The sequence below is a fragment of the Miscanthus floridulus genome, unplaced genomic scaffold, assembly GCF_019320115.1.
Source record: "Miscanthus floridulus cultivar M001 unplaced genomic scaffold, ASM1932011v1 fs_794_1_2, whole genome shotgun sequence".
In the NCBI taxonomy this organism is placed as follows: domain Eukaryota; kingdom Viridiplantae; phylum Streptophyta; class Magnoliopsida; order Poales; family Poaceae; genus Miscanthus; species Miscanthus floridulus.
In genome coordinates, this window is record NW_027097282.1 from 5,062 (window position 1) to 26,311 (window position 21,250).

The 21,250-nt window shown below is 44.1% G+C and overlaps 2 protein-coding genes and 1 pseudogene across 2 annotated transcripts; 1 reads left to right on the plus strand and 2 right to left on the minus strand.

Annotated features, from left to right (window-relative positions):
• Window positions 1–799: 799 nt before the first annotated feature.
• Window positions 800–4,347, minus strand: LOC136533157 (uncharacterized; annotated as a pseudogene).
• A 1,624-nt stretch (window positions 4,348–5,971) lies between these two features.
• Window positions 5,972–9,196, minus strand: LOC136533156 (eukaryotic translation initiation factor 5A-like). The gene is made up of 6 exons (XM_066525728.1): window positions 9,061–9,196; window positions 8,773–8,906; window positions 7,318–7,440; window positions 7,178–7,234; window positions 7,020–7,094; window positions 5,972–6,372 (listed from the first exon to the last, which is right to left on the minus strand). Exons 2-6 carry the CDS (start codon window positions 8,896–8,898, stop codon window positions 6,271–6,273), a joined length of 483 nt encoding a protein of 160 aa, XP_066381825.1. The 5' UTR covers window positions 8,899–8,906; window positions 9,061–9,196; the 3' UTR covers window positions 5,972–6,270.
• Window positions 9,197–14,558: 5,362 nt separating this feature from the next.
• On the plus strand, window positions 14,559–19,373 carry LOC136533155 (probable mitochondrial saccharopine dehydrogenase-like oxidoreductase At5g39410). Its single transcript, XM_066525727.1, has 2 exons — window positions 14,559–15,332; window positions 18,327–19,373. Exons 1-2 carry the CDS (start codon window positions 14,664–14,666, stop codon window positions 19,017–19,019), a joined length of 1,362 nt encoding a protein of 453 aa, XP_066381824.1. The 5' UTR covers window positions 14,559–14,663; the 3' UTR covers window positions 19,020–19,373.
• The last annotated feature ends 1,877 nt before the right edge of the window (window positions 19,374–21,250 follow it).

A 21,250-nucleotide genomic window follows, 5' to 3' on the forward strand; every position in this document is an offset into this window, starting at 1 on the left:
GGAGAAGAGGAGACCATCGACCATCTGTTCTTTGAATGCACGTTTGCAAAAGAATGTTGGGCGACTATACATATCAACTGGGACACATCACTACCTCTGCTGGACAGGTACACCCAAGCTCGAGGCGCCCACAACATACCTTTCTTCACAGAAGCAACTTTGATAGCAGCTTAGGAGCTGTGGAAAGTGCGCAATAACAAAATCTTCCAGAGAAGAGACCCAACCCCTAGTATTTGGTTATCGAATTTTAAGAACCGATGTAAATTTTAGTCTGTTCGTTTTAAGGATGACCTTAGGTCAATCTTCTGTATTTGGCTTGATGCTTTTAGCTAGATTTGTGTGTAAGACCCTCTCTCCTGTTTTAAATTAATTAAAAAGTTGCTCACTGTGGGGATCTCCCCCATAGTCTTTTTGGTAAAAAAAAAAACATACCGTCATCATACCTTACAAAATACTATTGCAGAAGCAATTGTCATGATATGAAATACGAAACTTTAGGCATCAAAAATTACAGATGACACTATAAGTGTATATGAGCGACGAGGCGATAGTGCCATCAATCTCACGGAGGCCGGTGCATCAAAACATACTCCTCTGTTCCAAATTAGAAATCACTTTGACTTTTTTAGTTATATATCTAGACATATGTTAGATCTAGATGCATAGCAAAATAAATATACCAAAAAAATCAAAGCGACTTATAATTTGGAACGGATAGAGTACCGTGCAGTCACAGCACAATCTTAATAGCATGCCACTTCAGAACTAACAACCACAAGCTACAGTAGCATTACTATTTCTAAACATTCAAAGGAACAGGATGATAGGAAATGAGTGACCAAGCGACAGTAACTTCCATCTCACAAAAGCCAACATCAAGCACACCATGGCTTCTCTTGTCTTCCTTAGGTTTGAAAACCAATTCATCTTTCATAACCTTTTTTCCACATTCAGACGCCTCCCACGACTTGATGCAAACTTTTAGATTTCCCCTATTTTCAATAGAAACAACAGGCCGGGACATCTCAATCTCGCCATCACCACTGACATGAAATTTCTCAACAACAGAGTCATGTAAGATGATTTTCTTGTGATCAGTACTTCTGAAATTTTTGTCACGACGGCCAGTTGTAAAGGCAGAAAATTGACCACGGAAACTGTCTAGCCATGAAACATCAATGACTCGCACAAATATTGTGGCCTCCACAGATCTAACAATATGGCCAAGTGTAAATTCCAACGTGCTAAGCTTGCTAGTTTTGTAACAACAGAACAGGTTGGAATAGCCTGTATCACCGGTTAGTAATGGCACAGCTAGAAAGCTCAAATCTTTATCCTCAGATTCAGACATTCAGTAGCGCCCTTCACTGTCAACTTAACCTACGCACTCTTCTCGGACGGTAAAAAGGGCTCGTCTAGGCAGCCGCGAAGACGCAAGGCCACCTCCTAGGTCGCACCGCTGCGTTAATTTTGGTTGTTTCCATTTATGTAATATTGAAACTAGAGGTCTATTGCTAGGATGGTCTAGATACGGTTGTTTTAGGTCAACCTCCTTCAGTGCTCGAGAGGTGCGTTATCTCTATGTTTAAACTCTTCTTCTTACTACAATGATACGCAAATCTTTTATGTATTCGAGAAAAAAAAACTGTCAGCTTAACCTCAATGGAGACATGATCTGACCACACAACAGCACGGGTTGGACCTGACAGTACTAAATATCGATCCTGCATGCAACACCACAAATAATTAAGAGGTTAACTCGAGTGAAAGAAGAGGTACACATTGAGCATGACAATTAGGAAGGGCATAACTTGGATGGAAAATTAGATAGCTGTGTCACAGTATAGCAAGAGACAAACAGGGCAAAACTTGGGTGGAAAATTAGATAGCTGAGTCACAGTATAGCAGGAGACAAACAGAACGATGAAAGACAACTGAGAAATATTAACCTCTGCGGTGAGGGTTTGGCATCTGTCCCTTGTGCGGCTGAAGATAATATTGCGATTGTTGTCAATGCAGTCACGCGCAGCAATGACACTGAACACATCAACTGGCCACTGTAGACTCCTCTTCATTCCTGCAACTTTGACTGAAAAGACCAGTAGGGTGCCCATGGGGGAGGCACTGTAACCCGGTGCAGGTTCATCTGTGAAACGCATGGGGCCGAGCCTTGCTGCACGTAGTTGTAGGACATCAAAATAATTGAGATCAATTCAGGTAGCAGCACTAATATATATATATAACATCAGTGACGCTAATTAGTATTAGCATGCGCAGGCATCACTGCTATTCTACTTTACTGGTGAAGTTGTGGCCCTGCCACATCTATGATGTATAATTTAATATATGTTATCCTAAAGAAGAAAAGATCCTACCACTTATTTTGCTATTACTGATTAAGATGAGAAAACACTTCGTAGGCGGTTGTATATTAGGTAGTAGCACTAATTCTAGATTTCTAGGAGGTATGAACTATTAGATATGCTTAACTTAACCCTATTCGTTAATAATCCTAGTTACGGCACAGGAGGGGATGTTTGATGGGAAACTCACTGGTGTCATCGAATGAGCCGAAGTTAGCGGAATATACAGCGATCCACCGCCTGCGATACTCCCTAGCCACCCATGCTTGCTTCATAGTCTGATCTTTTCATCTCTAGATCCTCTTCTTCTGGCTCCGCCTGCTTCCTCTGAATCTCATCCTCATGCCTCAACTCGGCCCTCAACCGGTCCATCGCTGCCTCGTCAGCAAGCGCTGCCTCCATCTGCCGCCGCGCGGCCTCTGCCTTGCTTTCCCCACCCATGCCAAGAAGATCCACGATCAACACTCCCAAGACGGTGTCTGGACCATCCTCTTCCACCACCCTCAACGCGTTGCTCTTATCAGATTTTGCCAACAAGTACGTCGAGTCGTTTTCTTCCATCATAACAGTGGTGTCAAACATGCCCACTGCCAAGGTAGAGCATGGATATAATGATGGTCAATCGTCTTCTCGGCGAGTCCCTCCTGCGCCAATGCCTCCTCTTCAACAACAGAAGGCTCCCTGGATTCGACCTCGCCGCCGGCACCGCCTCTGATTCTACTCCAGATACCAACCCTATTCTTCTTCTGGCCTTTTGCGAGTCCGGGTCCGGGTGCGTTTGCGGATTTGCCGTTTGGTAGCAAATACAGAGTCCGTGCTTGAATGCCCAAGTCGTGGGCTGGAACGCAGTTAGCCTTATACAATTGGCCAGCATGCCTAGGCAAAATCACGTTTGGGAACGCGAAGCCCGCATCGTGGGCTGCTTTGTCTTCGGCGAGAGAGAGTACGTGGCCTTTCGTTTCCTGTGCTTCATTTTCTTCTTTCGGCCCTCTTTCCTCTCAATGCTCGCCGTCGCTGCTTCGCTGGATGTGGGCCCTCGTCGGTTTTTTTAGAGATCTCGAGGAAACCAAGTTCGACTTGGGACCTTGCCCTTTATAACATCAATTTTGAGTGAGCTTAAATGAGGTAAAAAAAATAACTGCACAGTTGGTTGTAAACAACGAATTTTAATTAACCATGATCACAAGTTGTCAAATACAAACGAAACTGCATTCCAATGAAAATTATAACAAGGCCTTGGTGAGAAAAACTGCTCAGGTTTTAATCTGCAGGTCATGATGAAAATATCAAGAATATACAGGATTGAACGTTCATGGCACATAAAAGGAATCATGCGTCTCGAATCGAGAATGAAAATGGACGTGTGATCATTTTTCCTCGGGTCCTGAGGTTGATGTGTTGTTTTTTTCTTCTTCTTTTTGTTCGTTTTAAAAAAAGGACTCGATTTGCCGTATCATACATTGGCAATAAAGCTTCTTTAACATTGACGTGCAAGATTGATGACAGGCTTAATTTAACCACCGTAGGTGTAGGGCAAATTGTTCATTTGTTCCAAAAGAGAAGGCAGGAACGAAAAAACGAAGCATGCGGAGAAGGTGAGAAGTGGAATTAGGCTATGTTATTGTGTCATCTTGTGCTCGGGGGCGGCAAAATGGTGTAGTACGGCGAACGACTGTGCCTCGGGCAAAGGAAGAGCTTCCAGACCGAGAAAGGACCAGCCAGTTTGAACCTGTGAAACGTTTTACGCTCTGATCTCCACTAAAATTTCTGGATAACATTTAAAGCTTGCCAGGAAAATTACCATAAACGAAATGTGATTCGGTAATTCTAGGTGTAGGGCGTCCGGCGGACGGACGCTCCCGATGGTGGACCCGCCGCCCGCGTCGATGACCACACTCTTCATCGTGCCTCCCTCTCCACCGGCCCTCCGCTCCATCAGCGGGTATCTCCACCGCGCCAGAGCGCAGCAGCCCGTCTTCTCCATCTCCACCGCGCCTCGCGCACGACGCGGCCTTCTAGAGCGCGTGGACCCGCCGCGGCCTTCTCCACCAGACTTGCTGCGTCCTTCTCCACCGGAGCGGCGAGCTCTACACCGGTGAACTCAACACGCTGACGAGCCTCCATTCCCAAACAACAAGGAGATATTACGCTGAAAGCGCATGTTGCAAACGTATGTTTCAAGTGTTTCAGAGGTACGTTTGAAGTGTTTTATATCATTGTGCAAAAATAGATCGAGATGTTGCACATGTTTCAATGGCTATACACGTATGTTTCAAATGTATTTTCTGACTGTTTCATTTGTTTCAGACGTATGTTGTAAGTGTTTCATCTGAATGTTGCATATATATATGAATGGCTGCAAGCTTATGTTTTTAAGTGTTTTCAATTGCTTCAAACGTACGTTTCAAGTGTTCATCTTGACGTTGCATATATTTTGCAATGGCTACATGTGCTTTTCTAGTGTTTCAGACGTATGTTGCAAGTGTTTCAGTTGTTTCCGATGTATATCACAAGTGTTTCATCTGAATGTTACAAAAGTGATCTAGTGTTGCACATGTTAAAATGAGACCCACCTGCCGTCGTGCATGTGCGTGGAAAGCGGAGGGAGATGGCGGCAAGGGCTCGGTTGGTCCCCGCCTATGCGTGCAGCAGGGCGCAGGCTATCCCCTCTATTACGACTGGAACCAGATAACTTTTACAGGTTGGGTGCGAGTCATGAAACCAGATAATTTTACGGATTGGGTGGGAGCTGTGTCCGAACGTCTCTTTGGACCGGACGTCCGGACGCTAGCGTCTCCCAATGTGATTAGTGCGGGACAGGTTTTGATAGACAGATATCGAATTTCAGAGCACCAAAAGATTCATAAGCATAAGCACACAGCAGTACTGGAGGCAACATGGTGACAGGGGGAAAATCCAACAAAAAACCACATGCACTGGATGCAATTCAAGCTTCCAAACCAATTTCAGACCTGTCTCCATTGGTTTCCAAGTTTAACATCTCCACTAAGGTGCCAGGCTGGCTGCAGATGCGGATATGCGTATGCCTTGCTATCCCTGCTCTGGACCAGGGAAGGGGGGTCTGCATTCTGCGAGCGGGTACAGTGCAAAGTGGCCTGCGAAGCGATACATTCTGCTTGACTAGCGCTGGAGGCGGCCTTGCAGTCAGGCCCTCAAGCGGCACAACGAATGGCCTCCTCTCTAAAATGCTTGTCAATGTCAAGCTTCATGAGCTCTTCCAAGAGGACAACGGTTGGGAAGGAGGCCATGATCTAGAACTCACATCTGCTGCACTGCACACGTAACCCAATGCGACGGCCTACTCCTTAGGAGTGGAATTTGGCAAACTGCAGGCCGACGAGCCTCTTGTTGGTTTGGAGCAACTCTCTGTGAAGCCAAGTTTGGTACAGCTTCTCTCTACAACTATGAACAGATATTTTTGGTGAGAAAAATGAGAAAAGGTTAAGCAATACTTAGATCTCTGGAAGCAGCACAATGACGAGTGAATTGTCCAAAACCAGTTTAAGAAACCCAGGAACCAAAAAAAAAAAATCAGAAACTAGGTACACAGCAATACTGGAACCAGAACAATGGCGAGAGAAAAACAATAACAAACAAGAAACCCAATGCATTGGAAGCATTTCAACCGTTCCAAACCAATTTATTGATACTTAATAATACTAAAAAGTAGGGGGCATAAAAGCATAGAAAATACAGGGTCCAGAATGTAACCACAGATAATGATAGTCAGATACGGTGCGACACCCAGCAATCCCTGCACTTGTGTTTGCTATAGCAAAAGCCAGCTCAAGCCAGGTGAACGTCTTGGTAGCAATCCTTTGGTGATACACTTCTTTCTCGATTTAAGTTTCGAGATACAGTGGTTCCATCTTCCAAGGCACGGAAGTTACTTGGGGCCAATATCCTTCAACGCGCAGATCTGCTCCTCCCCCATAGCAGACTGGACGGTCACAACAAGATCCTTCCCGCTTTCAAACCCTTCCTTAATCTGAATATAAAATGCAGAAGTGATATTGAGTTTATTGGGCAATATAAACAAAAAAAAAACAAAACTTTGAGGTAGATACATTAACTCAACTACAACGGATACAAGTTATGCAACCTACTACTTCCAATCAACAGCACAACAGAGTGTAGGACAGGTATAATGAAAATCTTTATTCAACAACTCATGTCAGTTTAAATTTAAAAGCATGCAATTTTGGTGCACTTTCAGCGATGTTTTATGCAACATGGATGCCATGTCGGATCATATACAAGTAAAGGTAATAGTAGACAGACTAAATACACAAGGACTGTCTAATTCTACAAGGCCCTACTCCACAATCCTTAAGGGCGTACCCAGTGCAGAGAGCTCCCGCTCTGTGCGGGGTTTGGGGAAGGGTGTCAGTGGCAAGCCTTACCCTCGCCTGTGCAATGCGAGGAGACCGCGACTCGAACCCGGGACCTTCCGGTCACAGGCCCCGGGACTTTCCACAATCCTTATAGGCACCAAATCAATTAACAACTTCAAGGAAGAGAAGCTACTGAGAAAGAACATATGACTAAGCTAACAAATATAACCACCATCTGTAATACTTGGAAGCCAACAAGAAAACTAACAGGACTTAGGATGGAAAATGTTTCCAAACAGACCTGGGCCACGAGAGTATCATCAGTTGGGAGTCTAAGATCATCCTTAGTGTTGCCATCTGAAGTAAGAAGGCTCACCTGAAACAAATCAAATTAAACTAAGACTGAATCTAACATTTAATTTATAGAAGAATGTAGCTTTACTGATTAGAGGAACATACAAATCCATCCTCTGATATGTCAATCAGCTGATACTCAGTACGGTTCACATGCGGAATCTAAAAAAAAAAATTGAACCTATGAGTGGCATATCAAGTGAATCGTCAAAAGAACTTAGCTAAACAGGCAGAAATTAACTTACGTCACAGTTGTGTGAAGAAGGAACAATATCTTCAAGCTTTTTCCCGTTGAATATGTCTATGGCAACAAAGTGGCATTTGGCGTGGCCATGCTTACCAGTCTTTGAGGTAGAAACCTCCACAACCTGTAGCATAAGTTATTTTTAGCAACCATATTCAACAAACAAACTCAATAAAACAGTAACGTGTGTGTGATGCGACTTAAGAGCAAGGAAATTCCAAATAGTTTTAGGCACAAACATGGACTGTTGCTGCTATATCATTCAAATCCTTCAGAAGCTCAACAAAATGCAAGGGTAAATAAACAGAAGTGAGCTTACTATCACCTTATGATAATACAGTGACATAAAGGACGGTATGCTAATACCACAAAGATGATTTTCCAGGTTTAGTGTTAAGAAAGAGATACCCTGTTTGGTCATCGCAAAACAAGTGGGTACTCATTCTCTTTGACAATGGTTGCCAAACCAAAAGAAATTTCATTTTGACAACAAATTGGTTTTATCGATAAATAGGAAACATAACTTTCCAATTCCAATCCTACTCATTAAAAAAAACAATAACAAAGGGTGTTCTACATCCATCGTGGGGTCAAATCAAAACCCTGTCCAAAATGTAGGGACATATGTTTTTTTTTATTAATTTCAAACATCACTAAACAGAGTAGAGCCCCCTAGAAAACATCACAGAGTCAGCAACATCAAGTTTACCTCTATGCCAGACTGACAACTGAAATCTTAGATATCAGGATAATGTATTTTCCCTAAAGCACATTATCTGTTCGATCTCTTATTCCCGTTATCTTGGAATAATGGAAATCGGATAACCCTCTGATCAAACTTCAAAAGATAAATTGTTTGATCACTTGGGTGGTAGCTTACTATAGATCAAGGGGTACAAACATCCTGACCATGGTCAAGGACAAATAATGAGTACACTTGAATGTTCAATGGCAAGCTTAGGGGTTAACGAATAGCTCAACATGCCAACTAATTTTCCCCCTTTCTAAGGAAAAAAGAATAAAAAAGGTTACCCATTTGCTACAGATTCAGCTACTTATATGGGCAGGGTGCAATCTACTCTGACTAAATGTCGTTTTTTATCTGATCTCTTGAAAAGCAGATCAGATTTACCACAGAAAACTGTTATTCTGTGAAGCAAAGCCCAGTCCTAGTAACTCCGGCTGGCAATAGCAAAGTCTGGCATCAACCGCAACTCCCACATCTCCTTCTAACTATCAGATATATCGAGCATCCAACTCCCACGAATTACACCCCCATATAGTGGGTCAACCATCAAAAGATAACAGTATTCCCATCAAGCAATCACACTATCACAGTATGACCAGAGACGACTACAACTACATACGTCTCCATATCACCAGTTCACAGCACCACGACGCGGATCGATACTAATCGACGGCCTCAAGCCGATCCCAAATCTAAGCACGCATATACCTTGCAGGGACGGCCCTTGATGACGAGGAAGCCGTTCTTGCGGACGGTGCCAGCCTGCTGCGGGTAGGTCTTGGACGCACCAGCGTCGGCCTTTGATTCGAAGTGGTGCTCCTCCGAGTCCGACATGGCGATCCCTGCATAAAAAAAAACCCAATCCCCCAAACAAGATCCGAAAATTAGCCTCGATTTAGATTCCCTATATTTCAGGAAACAAAAGAAATCACAAATAAAAAACCAGAGCAACTAAAATCGCAGCCAAATCTGAGCGGCGGCCGGTCAGAATTTCACCTGGCTTGGGTGGGTCAAGCGGAGGCGGAGGAGCAGGGAGGAGATGCACAGGCGGATGATAAGCGATAAGCTCGCGGCGAATCCTAGGGTTTCAGGATATTTATACTCATAACAGCAGGTGCACCCACCGCTTCCACCCGAGGGGAGACGGTGTGTCTCACTGACTGTGGGCTCAGCAAGATAATGGGCCCGCATGTCGGTGGAACGGCTTTAGGTGCAGATGTTGAGCGAATCTGAACCGTCGGTTTGGTCGGGGGGTCGGACCCGTGTACGGCTCCAAGGGTAGGGCATCTTCTCGCGTTTGAATCACGCCATGGACGGCTGAAAGCATCTTTCGAGCTGTTCGGCTGGCATTAGTGCTACACCGCAGTGGAAAAACACTGTAGCAGCCGATTTTTTATGAGAAAAAATATTATTTTTGCTGAAAAAAAAAAGGTGGCCAGCCAGCCGAGAGTGTGGCCAGCCGAATTACTCCTCCTTTTTGCTCGCCTTTTTTTTCCCCTTTGCTTCCTTTCCTTTTCTTTTGATTGAAACACTTTTCGTTTCCTTTTCAGCGTCTCCTTTGCTGATCAGCGATAAGAAAACAATTGTGCGATAAGAAAACAATCGTGCGGGGACGTTTCCAAACCTTATTCCGATGATCCGATCGGGTCGAGATTCGTTGTGAGAACGCACTGTTCTTGGACCACAATCGTGCGGAAATATATGTTTGTAGTAAGAGCAGCTCGTGTAGTGAAAACTGAAAAGTCAAACCATAACGAGAGAGAAAGAGTATGTTTGATTTAAAGTTTTAAACACACGATTCCTTACCTTCTAGTTTGGTTTGAAACATCAAACTACGCAATAAGCGGAAATAGAACACAGGCATAGGGAACAGAGTATGCAATGGTCCCGTTCTCTGGTCTGAATCTTGGCTGAAAAATACTGTTCTGGCTGAATTGTTGTGAGAGAAAAATATGGTTCCAGCTGTAAAAATAAACCAAACAAGCTAAATAATAAATGGAAATAAAACACACGATGGGAGCAGAAGACGACGCACTGGTGAACTAACGATCTGGCCACACAAAACTCTGCGTGCTCAAGCTCAATGCAGATACGCCGCCAAGCAAAAAAAACGTTTACCAATTAAATGACGGGTCGGATCGGATTAGGGATGCGTTTGGTTGAGCTTTTGCTTTGACTTTTGGTCCAAAAAGCTAAAAGCCTAATTAAAGGGGCTGCTTTTTTAGAAGCAGTTGCTTTTTCGTAATAAATTTTTGAAAGCTGGTTTTATCCTGTTTTTGGCTTTCTGCTTTTCGAAATTGGTGGAATAAAAAACTCTTTCATAGTTGTTTCAAAAGAGATAAAGATAGACGGTATATTTTATACTTATTTAACCAAACAGTTTTCAGTTTTTCTACAGCTCACAGCCTACAGCAGTTTTTCTACAGCTCACAGCCCACATTAGCTTTTTCCCACAGCCATAGCTCAACCAAACACACCCTAGATTAGGATTGGAGCGGGAAAAAAATCATGTCAAATTCTTTAGTCTGAGGCTAACCCAACACAATTACGGGTGGGGTCGGACTATTTCTCGAGATTTTCTACTTCGGTTTTGGTTACCGTTTAGTTCCACTTCATTTTGCAAAATTTTTCAAGATTCCTCGTCACATCGAATCTTTGGACGCATGCATGAAGCATTAAATATAAATAAAAAATAAAATTAATCACACAGTTTAGACGAAATTCACGAGACGAATCTTTTAAGCCTAATTAGACTATGATTGGACACTAATTGCCAAATAACAACGAAAATGCTACAGTATCATTTCACCAAAAATTTTGCAAACTAAACAGAGCCCATGGCAAATGAACCGTAAAAAAATTGCTTTTTGAAGTCGAACTCCCATACTAAACCAGTCCTAACAAAATACACAGAGAGAATAGTAAAATGAGTCAATTGTTCAATTATTTGACCATGTTACATTATGTAAGTGGTTTTTAGTTTGTGATGTAGTTAATGAGTGATGTATTCATTTTTGTGTAAGTAGCTAAAATTTAGCTAAGTCTATTAGTTGAAGCATTCAAACACCATAGTAAAAGTTTAGCTAGGAAACTTTCAGCTAGCTAAAGTTTTATTTTGAAATTTGAGCTACCTAAACTTTAGTTGGGTGCATCCAAACAGGCTCTTAGCTGGGTTGAAATAGCTAAACCTAGATAAACTTTAGCTAGTCTTTTAGCTTGGCTATTTGGATGTCTAGCAGCTAAATTTAGTCAACTAAAGTTTAGTTGGTGCATCCAAACAAGCCCTAATTCAATTTTGATGATTAATGGTGATAGAATTATTTAGTGATGTTACAATGATGATAATTGATTAGCTATTGATAACTCTCATGCCCCTAATGACGAAATTTATTTTGGTTTTTAAAATATATGTGTGATAGTTAAGGACGAACTAGTTCTAAGTGTTATTTGGAGAGACGAGACACTTAGAGTAGTATATGTCTTTATTTTTCTCCTTAAGCCTACTATTAAGAGGGGTATGAACACATGTTCGCTTGGTCGTAAACGATCATAAATTTTCAGTCAGAACAGTATTTTTCTCTCACACCAAACCAGCCAGCGATATATAATCCACGATCGTATACGATCGTTTCAGCCCCAGCCGAACAGGCTGCATGCAGCTTGACCTATGTGAGTCTCGCGAATGGATGTGATGCACACTTGTGAAACTAGAACTAAGTATACATGCCCTGTTCACTTGGCTGATGAGCCATGATTGAAAGTACTGTTAATTGATTTGTTGTATGAGAAAAATACTATTTGTTAATTGAAAAATTACGGCTTATAAGCCAAGCAAAGAGGACGATAAATGAAGCCCAAGAGTCACTAAAAACAAAGTCAAACTCAAAAGTTGTTTGAAATAGAGGGATTTGGAGACTTTAGGGTCTATTTGGAACATAGGAATTTCACAGGAATCCCACAGGAATTTCATAGGAATCAGTTCAATTTCACAGAAAAACGTAGGAACGGAGAAAAAATCCTGCATTCCAAACAGGCCCTTAGTAAGGCCAATAGCGCGCTAATGGATGGTCAAAGGAGCTGAGATCACCTTATCTTACCATGTGCACCAGAGTGCTCACATCGAAACTTAGGAACGGTGTATGTTTGTTGTGTAAACTAAGAGGAGATAAGAGCACTAGAGTTGTCTGGTGCGATGCTGGAGCTATCCACCGGAGCTTGAGTACAGAGAGTATCCTTCGGGTGTTGGGAGCTCTCCGGTGGCTCACCGGATCGCTGGACCGGAGTGTCCATATAGTAACGAGTTTTAGCCTGGAGGTGTTGGGAGGCATCGGAAATGTCCAATGCAAATTTCAAAGGCACACTAGAGCTCGTGCTTGTATTTTATTTGAGTTGAGTTGAAATGGCTAGTTTTGGGTGTTTGACCTATTGTTGGAACAAAGAGAGTGACTAGAGGGGGTTGTTGCAATGCATGAACATATTTGTTAGTTTTATATAATTTTAATACTAAATGCTAGGCACTATGTACTCCCTTTTTCAAATTATGAGATGTTTTGGCTTCTCTAAATACATTGTTTTTACAATGTATCTAAACATAATGTATGTCTAAGTGTATAGCAAAACCTATATATCTAGCTAGAAAAACCAGAACTTATATTTTGTGAGTAGAAAGCAGTATCTAAGCAATAAAGTAATGGATTACTAGCCCTTTCTTACCTCATGGCTCTGCTCAACTAGATGTTGTTTAATGAGGCAGTAGAAGGCACCGGATTACAATCGTTATGAAAGAGTTTTGCCATGGTAGAGTCGTAGAGCTTGCTTCAAAAGCTTACAAAAAAGAGGAAATGTCACGAATACATACATGGGCACATGGCCTTCGAAAAGCTGCGAAAATCAAACAAATAAACGAAGATACGCCTAGAATCTTAGGTGCTATTTGGATCGGTCACCAGAGCAGTAACGGCAATAGAAAGGATTGCTCCTGGTATTTGATACAGGGTAATAATTATGTGCTATCTGTTTGGTTGTGTGCAGACACTGCAGGGGGTGGAGTGGAATTGGATAACGGCCAGAGGGGAGCGGTAATGATTTTGCACTAGCCTTGATTCGATCCCACTGTTACCGATTACAGCTTAGCTCAACCAAACATAAAACGACGGTAACCAATCACGTCGTGAACTGAGCCCGGACAGAACTTACAATGCCACCAGTGCACACTTAAACTCGGTAATGTAATAAGTACCACGCTAGTGTACATGCTTTTTTCCTTTATATTCTTGATGCAACCAGTGTCCATACCTTTTGCGTGGTCTTGAAAACCATGACATATATAATGCCATAGTAACAACCACCGTCGTGCTAACTGTATACTCCAAATGACAACGACAACCAACCGTGTCTCTTGTTTTTCTCTCATAATATTTCAACGTAATCATCAGCATAAGCCAAATTTCAGCATAAGCGAACAGGGTGCTAATAGCCAAACTTAACATTCAACCAACCTTAATTATAGTCCTTGTATAATCGTAAAGGTGACATACAAGAAATGATCAGATGGTCCATTCTCAGGACACAGCAAACACAATTCTCCAAATTAACAGCCACACACCTGTGCGTATTAACGGCTCCTGGATGTCCTTTGAGGTAAGGGTGTAATTTCACTCTCTAAATAAACTTTAAAAATTTACTTACACGTCTAAGGTTCTCTTTAGCATAGGTTTTATTGGTGCTTCTCACCTTCTTAACTAAAAATCCTGTCAAATATGTACAAGCCCAAATGGCATACGAAGCCAAAACTAACAACAAAGTTGTTTTCACCTAGAAACCGAAGGTAAAAAAAACGTGGTTCGTCATAACTTTACTATTTTCTAATAAAGAACGCAAAGCCTAAAGCCTAAAGCCTAAACCTCACCCTCATCGGTTTAGGGCTCGTTCGGCAACAGCCAGATCAGTTTTGGATCCTGACCAAAGTACTCCAATTTTTAAAACAGATGGCTCCGTTTCCCCCGGAACGGCTTGTTCCGGACTAAACGAACGGCGCCTTAACGAGCATGCTTCCCGTCCACAGAACTCTGCTCAGTCAAGAACAAAGAGTGCCGACCTGAAACTTCTCTATTAGTCTGGTCTCGGATCCACCGTGCTGCTGTGCCAACATCTGTTTCACGAATGATGCAGTTTATCACCTCTGTTTCACGAATGATACTCCTAATTCGGAAAACATGAGGCAAGTACGACTGGCACATAGCAAATGCCGCCCAAGTCCTAAGGACGCGTTTGGCTAGGCTCCGGCGGCTTCGGCTCCTGCCTGTCGGCCGCTGGACGAAGCTGTTTTTCTCTCTCCTCCTTTTCTCTCTCACAGACGCTCACGTCGACAGCCGGAGCCGGAGAAGCTCGTTTTCGTGGCTACAGTGGTCCGAGCCGGAGCCGACTGGACTCCTGCCAAACGCGTCCGCACACGGAGTATTTAGCTCCGCACACGGCCGCCGCTGGAAGGCAGACGATACGAGTCGCACCACTTTCACGAACCACTCCGCGAGTAGGAGTAGCCGGGCGGCCCCACCGCTCAGCGACCCGTCCCCAAACCCCCGCCGCGCCCGCCCGCCATGGCGCCGCCGGAGCCGGAGGTGTTCGACGTCGTCATCTTCGGGGCCTCGGGCTTCACCGGCAAGTACGTCATCCGCGAGGCCCTCAAGTTCCTCAACTCCTCCTCCACCTCCCCGCTCCGCTCCCTCGCGGTCGCCGGCCGCAGCCGGGACCGCGTCGCGGCCGCGCTGCGCTGGGCCGCGGCCCCGGCGCCGCCGCCCGAGGACGTGCCCATCCTCGCCGCCGACACCTCCGACCCGGCCTCCCTCGCGGCGCTCGCCGCCCGCGCCCGCGTCGTGCTCTCCTGCGCGGGGCCCTTCCGCCTCCACGGCCACGCCGTGGCGGCGGCCTGCGCTGCCGCGGGCGCCGACTGCCTCGACATCTCCGGGGAGCCCGAGTTCATGGAGCGCGTCGAGGCCGAGCTCCACGAGCCCGCCGCCAGGACCGGCTCGCTCATTGTCTCCGCCTGCGGGTTCGACTCCGTCCCCGCCGAGCTCGGCTTCCTGTTCCACTCCAGGCAGTGGGAACCACCGTCCGCGCTGGTCTCCGTGGAGGCGTACGTGTACCTGCAGTCGACCAAGAGGATCGTCGGGAACATCGGCACCTACGAGTCGGCCGTGCTCGGGGTGGCCAACGCCGCCCAGCTGCAGGCGCTGCGCCGGTCCAGGCCCAGGCGACCCAGGCCCAATGTGAGTTGATTGATATCCACTCTTTGCTGCTTCTCAATTGATTTCAAGTGCTTGTTCGATTACATGTTTCTTACTCCTTACAAGAAAAACCAAAAGAATACAGTGCTGCACTAGAACAATATTCACATCGGCTTATAATTAGTAGGTCTTAAAATCCTCAAGGATGTATTGGAACAACCACTTGAGTTAGAACTTAGAAGGAACATCCATCTGTAGTTTGGCATGATGGGCACACTGACTACTGACTGCAATAGTTGCCGGGCCAGATCTCAGACTCATGTCTGCTCTGTACACTATAGGCTACTATACTAGAATTTGCTACTGCTATTTGATTTGTGCTAAAATTGGTTGTGTTTTGATGAAGCCATGTTGACATAGACACATATATGCTTCCTGAAATTCAAATTAGCTTAGCTTCAATATATGTATTCCCAAATCTCCTAGTGTGCCAAGGTGTTATGATGGAATTGAATTGAATGGTGAAAGTTGTTCTGCTAGTAAACTTTCAATCCCTCTGACAAATCTTGAAATTAGCTCTCATACCCCCTGGATTTTCTTAGTCATTATAGAAATTATATGTGGCCATGTGGATAGACTGCTGGTATATGAACTCATAGCTCCTTTTTTTTCTGTGAAACTCTTTTATGAATTTCCTTCCCCATACTATCACCTTCATGCCGATATGTTAATTATTTGATCCTGTTAGGATGTTACTATTCGGTCAATCATTCGCTTCTTGTGTGCCAACTGCCAACTGCTAAATAGTCCTGGGGTGCCTTCAGAACAGCCTCCATACTTTCACATGCAAATGATGATTACCATGCCTTTTGTGTGTGCATGGAGTGGATTTTGATACTACTACTACACAGGAATTGTTATCTTATTTTGTCAAAATTCATCAAATTCTTTTGCAACTTCTTTTTGGTAAATGAAAGGCTCGGAGTTTGCATTTTGATGTCCTTAAATCACAGTGGTTGTATGCTTTTCATCTTTAATATGCTGTTGATATGCCTTTGTGGCATGTTATATTTTTTTAAGATAGTTTTCTTGAATCGAGAATGTCAAGATCCATATACGTCAATATCTGTAATTTTGCATTGAACTGGATTCACCCTTTTGTTGTCCATGATTAAGATTCTTAAGAAGCATAGAGCATAGTAGCAGTGCTTGAAAAGTATTTAGTTATTCCAATAAATGAAGATTTCATTTGTGTTAATTTTAAGATTCTTAACACAAATGAATGTTAACTTTAAGATGCCACTTGATGTGAAAAACATTAATTTGTGTTAACTTTTACTGAGCACATGTGAAAAGAATTTAGTTATTCCAACAAAGTTTGGAGACATTTTATATGAGCAGATGAAGGGCTTCATTTGATTTGAAGAATCATCTACTAGTTTGTGCTGATGGTTGAAGCCATTGATAGTTGTCAAACGCTACCACTTGCCACTATTCTAGTGAACCAGTTCAATTTCTTAATCCTACAAACACTGAACTTGGCCTTGAGCCTCATGACCATGGTTTGTTGTCCTCAACTGTATGACAATGTTCCTTGATCAATAACCACCATGTGCGTATACTGTATAAGTTCAGAGGAAATGTGAAAGCTATTAACGGTGTGTTTTATAATATTTTTAGTAGCTCCAGACTTCATATATAAAACAAAAGGAAGAGTGAAACATTGCTTGATTAAGTAAAAGCAGATTAGATGAATTTGGTGATTCCATGATTTGGATTTTAAATAAGAGCTTTGCTACAGTGATTGCTAAGTACCAGAGGTGCTTTCCCCTCTGATTTTTGCTGGCCATTGATCAGACAAGTACATTTTAAAATTTGAATTATGTAAGCTTTTTTTATTTGTCCTCCGCGTCCCCTGCTCTGTTACGCTCTTCCTGTTGTTCTGAGACCCCCTGGATCCGCACCCAACTCCGTATCCCCTGCCGGGAGTTGGTCCAGTTCTGATCTCTCAATGCGCACAATTGCTGATCAGATAGTTTCTCAACTGTTTTTTCCCAAAAAGTTTTCCCCCTCAGAACATGTGCCATTCTTTATTTGTTTTTGCCTAGCTCCTGCCACGCCACTAAAACTTAGCAGTTTATCTCCCTTAATGCTTCGATATTTCCTAGTGGCTGTAAGTGACCGACAAATTGACTCATAAGTCGTAACTTGTAAGGGTGACCATGTGTCTGGTGAGGTGGTGACCGGTGACTGATTTCAGGTGCGTGACCATGCGTCCATTCCCCGATTTGGCCGATTTGGCAAAGCAAGTACTATTGTGTATTGCTTCCGGTTCTCATCGAGGTACACAAACTAGGTGATAAATAATTACTAGTGCTTGTTTCTGCCTCACTGATTGCTCGAGTACTATATCCTGGGTGAATCAGTGTCGACTTGCAGTTTAACAAACAACAACCAAGAATCAAAACTAGCAAATCATAAATTAGTGGTTCTAATGTAATGCTGCTAGATGGATCAAACTGATTTTTCCCCATAAAATAACCATTTAGCTCAATTCTTAAATCGATCAACTTAAACTTACACAAAGAACTCAATGTAACAGCTAACTATGTGAACTCAAATTAACCCATACGAACTAATTTTCTCTGGTCTAAACTGTAAAGTGCAATTACCAATTTACCATTTATTTAAATAAAAAAGGAAATAATATGGGTACTGGTCTCACTCTTTTTTGTACTGTCCCTACTTGAGTATTTTTCCCTAAGTGCCTCCTATTTTCTTACTGTAGATCAGACATGATTGCTATTATATTAATTTCTTGATTAAAATTTTAGTTTAATAGATTTTGTGCTATGTGCAACCTTGGCTGTTTAATTTTTGCAGTATAATTCACACATCTATTTAAGACTTTGGTCCCTATATTCGTTGCAGAGACGATCTGTTTGTGAAATGAGCATGGCTGCTTTGCTAGACAACCATGTGAGTAGTTTTCTGGTATAAATGTTGATTAATGCTAAGATTTCTTCCTTTATGCAGATTCCAGGCCCTCCGCCTCCTAAAGGCTCACTGATTGAGGGTCAGAATCCTCTGGGAATGTGGGCTATGAAGTTGCCTTCCGCTGACACAGTGGTCCTGAAGAGAACTCTATCAACCTTGACTGAGCATCCTGAGGGCCTTCCTGGTGCAGAAGAAACCCCAGAGTACGCTGAACACAGGAAGAAGTTCTGGTCTTCTGTCAAACCTGCCCATTTCGGAGTGAAGATCGCCTCCAGATCCCTGATGATGCTCGTGCGCTTCATCTTCACTGGAATCTTCATTGGCCTGCTCGCCAACTTCTCCTTTGGCAGGTCCCTCCTGCTGAAGTACCCTGAGTTTTTCTCCACTGGGATGTTCAGGAGAGCCGGGCCGACTGAGGAAGAGGTGAAGAGCGCCTCGTTCAAGATGTGGTTTGTCGGGCACGGCTACAGCAACGTGGATAGCTCGTTGGAGCTCGGAAGAAGCAAGCCGGACAAGGAGGTGATCACCAAGGTTTCGGGACCTGAGATCGGTTACATCACAACTCCGATCGTGCTGGTGCAGTGCGCCCTCGTCCTGCTGAGCCAGCGTGCCAACCTGCCCAAGGGCGGCGTGTACACGCCGGGTGCCGTCTTCGGCCCTACCGACCTCCGGCAGCGCCTCCAGGAGAACGGGCTGTCATTCGAGGTTAACGCGACTAGGGCCATGCGCTGAAGTTCACTGCTCCATTCAGTGCATCCAGTGGCTCCATTCAGTGCATCCAGTGGAAAAAAAATGGGAGAAGGATGCAACCTGAGCAATAATAAGCGCAAAGTAGCGACTTAATTGTGTGTGTGGTATAGTCCTATGGAATCTTACTACCACAATACCTTCTAAAGTACTCCGTACCTAGTTTCTTATTCGTATGCTGTGTTTATATGAGGTGACAATAGGAAAACGCTGTGCTAATCCGTGTCATCGTGTCCTGTAGAGAGGGGTTGCAACGTGTAATGCCAGACTCGGCATGCTATGTGCCTATGTGGAAGGAAAGATGCTACCAAGTGCAATACGTGAGGTCCAAATTCTGAACTGGTGTTGCTTTCTATGTTATTGTGGACATTGTTTAGCCTAAATTATCATTTAGCTCATTTACACACCGTTTAAACGTTACACATGGTACACCGTTTCTGATTTTTTTGTTTAATCGGTTGTTTTGACCGTTTAAGCGGCAATTTTGGCTGTTTAAACACACGTCTTGCCTGAATAATGGTGCCCGCAAAAAAGTTCTTCGACTTTGAGTGAGGGCCACCCCCTACGATCTTCCTCTGATCCAGACGTACAGTGATTGCATTTGAGCGTTCTATCATCTGGCGAGCGTAAGCTTTGGACTCACAAGTCACGATTTTACCTACTACTAGATCCGCATGTTTTTTTAACTCTTCTGTATCCGTATCTTCGTGATGCTATACAGTGCAAAAGGTTCTCAGGAAGCAGAAGGTGTTTTGGAAGAAGCGTTTCCAAATGAGGTCTTAGCTTGTTTTTTTTACTAGAATAGGAAGGCCAAATTCTTCATGGCAGGCTAAACTTTGGCCATCAAACCAAATAGAAGCCAAAATATCAGTCATGAGCACATGACCAGTATTTGTTTGGCACTGTAAAACCAGAACCAAGTGTTTGGCGTCTGGTGATGCATGCCAAGCCGCCTACTTTGCAGTTTCGACGCAACTAGCGCCCGGGCGTTCGGAGCGAGCACGCGCCCGGACGTCCCTCAGGACCATCCGATTGAGATAATAGTAGTCGTCTAAATCCCATCGAATAAAGCAACGACGGAAATAAATCAGACCTATCCGATGCAATAGAACGAGCGTGCCCTCGCCTCTGAAAACGAGCCCCCCCTCCCCGTGCGGCCCATCCCCCGTTGCGCCGTCGTGCCTCATCGTGTCACCATCCCCCGCTGGGCCGCCATCCCATACGCGCCAGTTGCTTTCCATGCCCATCCCCACCGTGCTCCATCACCCGAATGTCTAATGAGAAATTTTTCATCGGGAGATATGTTGCAACACGAAGCATGCAACATAAAAAAAAGTCTACCACAACATCAGAACAAGGCTACTGCAACAATAGAACAAAGCTACTGCAATGCGAGATGCAAGATTTGAAAAAAGAGACTAATACAACAAAGAAATATTACTTGTTGCAACATCAGAATAAAGCTACTGCAACAACATAACAAAAGCGCAATACGAGAAGCAACATCAGAAAAAAAAAACTGATGCAACAAAGAAATATTACTTGTTGCAACATCAAAACAAGACTACTGCAACAACAGAACAAAACACAATGCGAGAAGCAACATCAGAAAAAATAGACTAATGCAACAAAGAAAAATTACTTGTTGCGACATCAGAACCAGGCTACTGCAATGCGAGATGCAACATCAGAAACAAAAAAGAGAGACTAATGCAACAAAGAAATATTACTTGTTGCAACAACAAAACAAGGCTAGTGCAACAGAGCTCGTCGAAACCCTAGCCACCACCGCGTCTCTTAGATCCAGAGGAGGAGGAGGAGGGCTCAGATCTAAAGGAGGAGGAGAGGGAGTGCTCAGATCCAGAGGAGGAGGCGGAGGAGGAGGTAGGGGAGGGCTCAGATACAGAGAATGACCGACCTACCTCGTCGGAGCCACCGCGGCCGTCCTCGTCTCCGGTGGGGGGAGGAAGCGAGGGAGCGAGGGAGGGAGTGCAGGCGGTGGGATGACTGCGAGCTGTGGGGCGTGGCGTCCGTCCCAAGGGCGCAAGTAGGCCCAGAGCGCAGCGCGGCGGAGCGACAGCAAGTGGTGTGCAGGGGAGCAGAGTGGGTCATGGGATGGCGGAGAAGCAACGAGTGGGCACGGGGGGAGCGGGGGATGGATCACGGGATGGGATAACGATGTCGATGGAATAAGGAGCGAGGGTCGCAGGGCTGCG

What these genes read in the sequence shown, in the direction of transcription:
- LOC136533156 (XM_066525728.1), bottom strand. Translation starts at nt 8,898, where the DNA reads ATGTCGGACTCGGAGGAGCACCACTTCGAATCAAAGGCCGACGCTGGT. An exon ending in ACATATCAGAGGATGGATTT is followed by an intron (nt 7,095 to 7,177) that starts GTATGTTCCTCT and finishes GATTTGTTTCAG; the next exon opens with GTGAGCCTTCTTACTTCAGA. An exon ending in ATGATACTCTCGTGGCCCAG is followed by an intron (nt 6,373 to 7,019) that starts GTCTGTTTGGAA and finishes TTTTATATTCAG; the next exon opens with ATTAAGGAAGGGTTTGAAAG.
- LOC136533155 (XM_066525727.1), top strand. Translation starts at nt 14,664, where the DNA reads ATGGCGCCGCCGGAGCCGGAGGTGTTCGACGTCGTCATCTTCGGGGCC. An exon ending in CCAGGCGACCCAGGCCCAAT is followed by an intron (nt 15,333 to 18,326) that starts GTGAGTTGATTG and finishes TCCTTTATGCAG; the next exon opens with ATTCCAGGCCCTCCGCCTCC.